Below are 6299 nucleotides of genomic sequence, written 5' to 3'. Positions count from 1 at the left end.
CCCAGTGTATCTCTAAAAAAATCAATAATCCCTGCACCATTCCGTAGTCCAAAACTTCGCAACGCTCAGACTTTTTAATGAACTTTGGCGACCCTAACAAACGTCGGTGCTCACCGATGCTGTATCTTGTGGTGCCTCGCGCGAAGGTTCTCTGACCGTTCACGATGGCAAGCCCGACAATCTAAAATAAAATCGAACGACGCTTGTATTTTCTTTTCACCCCCCCACACACACACACAAGTGACGAGTCCAAGTAATGATTAAATTTTATTTGCACGGCGAAACAGCGTTTATACTGTACAACCTGCATTTCACAAATTTTGCGTTATCACTTCTATCGCCGGCAAATTTCTGGGTGGTAACAAAAGAGAAAGTAGATCTTGATTTTCCTGATCGAGCCTCTGTGTCATCATACACTTCTGCCTGCCGCCATAGCCGCCTTTTCACGTGAAATGTACTCTCGGACGCAGAAAAGGTGAACGAATATAATGTCACAATCACGACCGGCAAAAACGGAGTCGTGTACCATAGCTAGGGTTCACTGAACAGTCCTGTTGGCTTCATCACTGAGTAGGCAGGCTAATTTACGACCGTTTACCAAATGTTTACTACCTTCAAGGCAAATTTACTACCATTTACGACCTCTATGACCTTGCTGGACACCCTGCTTTCATTCAAAGAACCTGGGTTCGAATCCGGATAGCGATGGAAAAATTTTCTGCTCTAAAATTGTCTCCTTTCACCTCTTTTCCTGCTCTAACAATGTTCTGTCGTCTGCTTTCATCTCCACTTTCTGCCCCCACTCCCTCACCTCCTTTGACCCCTCCTCCGGGCTTCTGCAGCCTTTCTTCTGCTACTCCTTGGCTCCTTCTTACTGCTGTCTTCCAGCCACATGATCCTTTGAGCCAGTAATAGAATGTTAGTAACGAGATACGGAGTGTCTACGTACACGGTAACCGAGCATCTAGCCTCAGTGTCTACGTACACGGCAACCGAGCATGTAGCCTTAATATATATACTTACACGGTAACAGGCAACGGGGCATGTATGTAGTCTCAGTGTTACGTACACGGTAACGGGGTAGTTCAGAACTCCAAGTTCAGTTTCTGTCATCCGGTGTTGCCTTCAACCCCATCCCTCCCCCGACTGTACCTTTAAAAAAAACGCTGCGTTAAATAAATCAATAATCCCTCCATTCTGGAACCCTATACTTCGCAGCGCAAAGACTTTGAATGAACATTGGTGACCCCAATGATCACCAATACTCACAATGTGATGCGAACGAACAGGTTCACTGACCGGTCACGGACGATGGCCAGCCCGACAATTAATGATTGTATGACTTTTTTTCCGCAAGGACAAATATTGATTTATTTTCATTCCAGTTACCATGTACGTAGATACTGAGACTAGGTGCCCGGTTACCATGTACGTGTGTGTAGATACTGAAACTAAGTGCCCGGTTACCATGTGTGTTCGCAGACACTCCAAATGAGATTTAAATCATAAAATTAGGATAAGTCAACTGACTCTTAATCTCAAGTACCTCAAAATAAAACCCTCTTTCCTATGTAGATTTTAGTGCGAGATTCAGTCAGCGCACAGCGCAGGTTGACCATGGTTCTGCTGCGAGAGAGGACTTACTCCGCTTTAAACTGCCAGGCTGCGCTGCCGCCCACGGCCCACAGCAGAGCAGCCTCAATTTCCACATGCCGTTAAACTTAGAAATGACGCATCTTTCTGATTGGCTGCTAATTTTAGTAATGTAATGTCATCACTTCCTGGGATACCCAAATGGAACGACGTGTTTTCGGTAACATTTCGGATTTTCTAGCCTAGATCTAGATCTAGATCTAGAATCTAGATCTAGATTCTAGATTAGATCTAGATCTAGATCTATTAGGCCTACCTGGACATGATGGAAGACCGCACGAAAATTGCCGTAAAGACGCAGGAGGACTAGATAATATCTAGTTCTAGATCTAGATCTAGATATCTAAATTTAGATCTACCAACCCCCCCCCCCCCTCCTGCATTTTTAATCACTAATACATTTTAAAAAATAAACAACAACTTCAAAGTCAAAGTAACTCTACAAATTAGGCCTATAATTTATGGAACTGTTGGTCAGTCGGGAGGAGGAAAAGAGAAAAGAAAAACTGTGCGGGACCGGAATCGAACCGCTCCAAAAGTCATTGCTCGACATCAAACGCAGACGCGCTATCAAATCAGCTATCAGAACTTCCGAAAAATGGTGTAGATTAAGCATAATATATACATAGACACTTCCATCTTTGGTGCCGTGCGGTTGTCTATACTTAGATGTAGTCACGTGATCGGAGGGGTATCCTGGTCTGACGTCAAACAAGATGGGCGCCTTACCTAAAAATAGTTTGCATCATTTCTACTTTTAATCGCATGTTCAATTTCCAACTGTACATAAGTAGCCTTATAACAGTAACAGTTCTTATTGACTTACACTTATTAGATATATTTTGTCCTGAGTGAAATTTGGCACAATTTTCACTAGTTCCCTTTCAGCCAAAAATTCAACCTCTGCAGGATCCATAAAGGCTAAATTTGCTTTGGAACGTTTTGTCAACAAAGCTCCTCGACTTCGAGTGGGCTTATGATGTTGTTTCTCCCGCGACCTGGTCTAATAATAGAGTATTGAGCCTGTGTGTGTGTGATCGACTTCCGGATAGGGACAGGTATCTTTTACTCAGTACGGCTAATATCTTCTAACGCAGGTTACAATTATTATTTCTGTGAGAATTCTGGGTTAGTTTTTCAGTTATTCTGCTGATTTGAAGTAAAATGTAACTTTTGAATGTTTATAATGCAGAATTTATGATGAATATATGTGTCACATTCTCTTAGCCATCTCTTAGCCATGGTAAATATTTCGCTCCGTAAATATTTACTTTGCATTTGCGCCTATATGGCATATTGGGGAATGTCTGTCTGTCTGGGATCTTTTTGTTGTTTCTTTGATTAGAGATTTCTGTTCCGCCGCAACATTCAATATGGCAGCTCCCATAAGAAGAAAATCAAGAGGTAGGCCTACAACATGTGTGTTTTCGTGATATCGGTTTTTGCTTAGAATGTTTCAGGTTCAACCGCCAGGTGCACAGTAAAAATATCTGGGTACAACTTAAGAATCTGGGTCCCGTTGGGGGATACTTGATTTGACCCCACCGACGATTACTTCTAATCTAGATCTAGATCTAGAATCTAGATCTAGATATCTAGATTCTAGACTAGATCTAGATCTAATATCTAGATTTAGAATTTAGATCTAGAATCTAGAGATAGAATCTAGATATTAGATATAGAATCTAGATATAGATCTAATCTAGATCTAGATTTTTTAAAAGATCTACTTCTGGCTCTGGTTCTATTCAATTCTTTTAGGCGTGAAGATGGAGGGCCCTGGAGAGCCTACTGTGCCTAGCCTAACTACGCACTCATAGTACTCTAGACTAGGTGCGGACAAAAGGTAGTTCCACGGGCGACTTCTTCGCGCACGCACAGCGCGAGGCGAGGTGAGCGAGAGGTGGTGGTTGAGAGTGGGCAGGGGATTTAACTTTGGCTTTGGTGGACCACCGTGAATCATACCAACAGTGGGGGAGGGAGGAGGGGTTCAGGGGGGGCTTGCCCCCCTGGAAATATTAGAATCTAAAAAAAAAATACACAAATGTGAAACAATAACATGAGCGGAAAGTCGTGTTTACATATTCATTCAATGTAACGGGAGGACTTCCGTAACGAGCGACCACTATGAGACAGAGCAGAATTGAGGTGTAGGGTTAGGGTTAGGTCTAGGCCTCTTCTTTATTGTGTTTGATGGGGTGGTCGCTCGTTACGGAAGTCCTTCCAATGTAACAACAGTGGGGGAGGGGGGGTTTCAGGGGCTAGCCCCCCTGGCAACAATAATTTAAAGACACACTCACACATGATATAAACAATAACATTAGCGGACAATCAGGGTAGATACTCGTCAAGTCGCGAGCAGGGTTGAGGGGTTGCGATTATAGCAAATGAGCTCTCATGCGCATCTCTAGCCCTCCATTGTAATTTTACTTTGCCGGACCAGGAGTAGGCCAAGCCAGCAGAGTCGCGAGCAAATTAGTGGACCACATGATTAGATTGACCAATTAGCCTCAAGGTGTCAGGGTCGTGGGTCAAAGGGCACGGTCGTGATGACTGAAAAACCCGGTAAGAGACGTCAGTCGATTGTTGGCGGTCGAAGGGTGTGGACGTACAAAACTGAGTAGGAGAGTGGGTAGGAGAGCTCAGAAACGAAGAATAACGGGCCACTAGGCCACCAGGGACGCCATAGCGATTTTGAAGTAGTTCCGACCGGTGGTCCGGTAAAGTACAATCTTACCGATACTAGTCTAGAGAATAGCTTACCCGGGGTGAGAATAACGACAGCCTACTATTCTCACCTGGTTTTTTTCGTTTCCACCCTCTTTATTTGTTTCTTCGGGCCTACTATCGCTGAGTCACTGAGCGCTCCAGGCGACAAATATCACCTCCCTCTCTCACTCCGCTGAGCGCGCGAGGTGACTAAAATCACCAATGGGTGGGCCAGCTCTCGAGTGCGGGAGGCGACTTTTTTGTCGATTTGTTGGGAGAAAACCTTATCTTTTGAGCTAATAGCGTCTCCTTTTGTTGCTATTTATTGAAGACTTATGGAAAATTTTGGAAGTGCCTGCCTCTTGCAATGCTGCGTTGCGATTAGCAACAGTGCTAAATACAGACCTGCTACTCATCCCGATTTAATTCCAGGGATATCCCGATTTTTTTCCCCAAATCTCAAGCATCCCGATTTCGATCGCCAGTATCCTGATTTTTGTCGTTGCGCCTGTTGCGTCCGATTCTTAGAAAAAAAAGTATAAAAAGTTCTGCAATCTGTTTTGCTTGGAAGCACCGATTGGATTTTTTATCGGCAAGAACTTGGAACGCTACTTTCTAAAGCATCTATGCCGAATCTAGTAGATGACTCACGCTCGTTACTTCAACTAAAACCAACATAGTATCGATTTTGAATTCTGACATGGATACGCTCAAGATTTACTTTCGCTTTTACAACCCAGAATTCTCTGATGGTGTCCTGATTACTGTAACAATTATGACATAGGCCTAAGAATAATCTATAATTCGTTGTTCTCCCCTTTTCTTTAAAAGCAAGCTTCGTCTGAGTTCTGGTTAGTCGGGCCCGTCATCTCTTAAGTTGGGTACAACTTAATTAAGAATCTGGGTCCCGTTTGGGGATACTAGTTTTGACCCCACCGACAATTACTTCTGGTTCTAAATTATTACTTTTTGATCGAAGTGACTATTTTTCGAACACTCACTCTGGAAAATAACTTGATCTCTATTTCTCCGAACGGTTTCCGTTCTCGAGATTTTTGGGTTATTAGTGAGATTTAGACGTCATCTTTCATTATGCCATTCTGCTAGGACTGGGAAGAAGCATTTTTTGTATCAAAGTTAATTTCTAGAGCTAGAGATTTTTAAATGTCTGAATATTCAGATACTTCAGTTGTGGTTGGGGCAATTTTCCCGGACTATACTTCATTTGAAAATGCGTTCAAAAGGTACCGCGAGAAAACAAGAGCTCGACCTTGGCAGTAACCTGTTTTGCATTTAATCATACCTAAGGCAGGCTTGCCAACCTTCCTGAATTTTTCAGGAAATTCCAGAATTGCCATCGTTGTTCCCGAAACGCCAGCGCGATGTCTTCCCCCCCCCCCCCCAAAAAAAATTTTTTTTTTTTTTACTCGAAGGCATAGAAATGCTGAGGATGAAGGGGTATGTGTATTAATTGTACTGTTACATTCTCATCTCTGTCTCTCTCTGTTTCTCCACTGGTTTGAGCTGTTTTTTAGTAGCCTATCACAGAAGTGTGTGTCCGTGGCGCTCAGGAGCAATCAAAATTCCAGAATTCAGTATCTCGAAAGTTGGCAAGCCTGCTAAGGCAAAAACTAAAATCCTTCATATAAACCCCCAAAGAATGAAATCCCTTCGCGCCTCCTCCCCCCCCCGCTCCGCCCCGTTCACACCTTACAAACACGCACGCGCCCGCGGGGCCATTCCATTCGCTAATTATCAACTAATTTCGAGAACGGAAACCGTTCGGAGAAAGAGAGTTCAAGTTTATTTTCCAGAGCGTTCGGATAAATAGAGTATAGAGCCGGCCCTTTTTGTTGCGCATGCCGATATGGAGTGATAGCCTATCAAACCTAATTACAAAACATCAAATTATGGTCAAATTCGGGGGGGGGGGGGGG

At 43.5% G+C, this 6299-nt stretch overlaps 2 protein-coding genes across 2 annotated transcripts in view; one reads left to right on the top strand and one right to left on the bottom strand.

Annotated features, from left to right (window-relative positions):
* Nucleotides 1-2686, bottom strand: part of LOC101848070 (DNA replication complex GINS protein PSF2) — a 13611-nt gene extending 10925 nt beyond the window's left edge. The window contains exon 1 of the mRNA XM_005107890.3: nucleotides 2480-2686. Within this exon, the coding sequence (XP_005107947.1) occupies nucleotides 2480-2569 (90 nt within the window). The 5' untranslated portion in view covers nucleotides 2570-2686. The remainder of the gene's footprint in view (nucleotides 1-2479) is intronic.
* A 270-nt stretch (nucleotides 2687-2956) lies between these two features.
* The window catches only part of LOC101847687 (M-phase phosphoprotein 6), a 10930-nt gene continuing 7587 nt past the window's right edge, over nucleotides 2957-6299 (top strand). Inside the window, exon 1 of the mRNA XM_005107888.3 lies at nucleotides 2957-3057. The gene's annotated coding sequence lies outside the window, so the exon portion shown is untranslated. The remainder of the gene's footprint in view (nucleotides 3058-6299) is intronic.

The sequence above is a fragment of the Aplysia californica genome, unplaced genomic scaffold (assembly GCF_000002075.1).
Source record: "Aplysia californica isolate F4 #8 unplaced genomic scaffold, AplCal3.0 scaffold00640, whole genome shotgun sequence".
Taxonomy (NCBI): Eukaryota; Metazoa; Mollusca; class Gastropoda; order Aplysiida; family Aplysiidae; genus Aplysia; species Aplysia californica.
The sequence above is the reverse complement of the archived record's forward strand: the minus strand, read 5'-3'. Positions and strand labels throughout refer to the sequence as shown.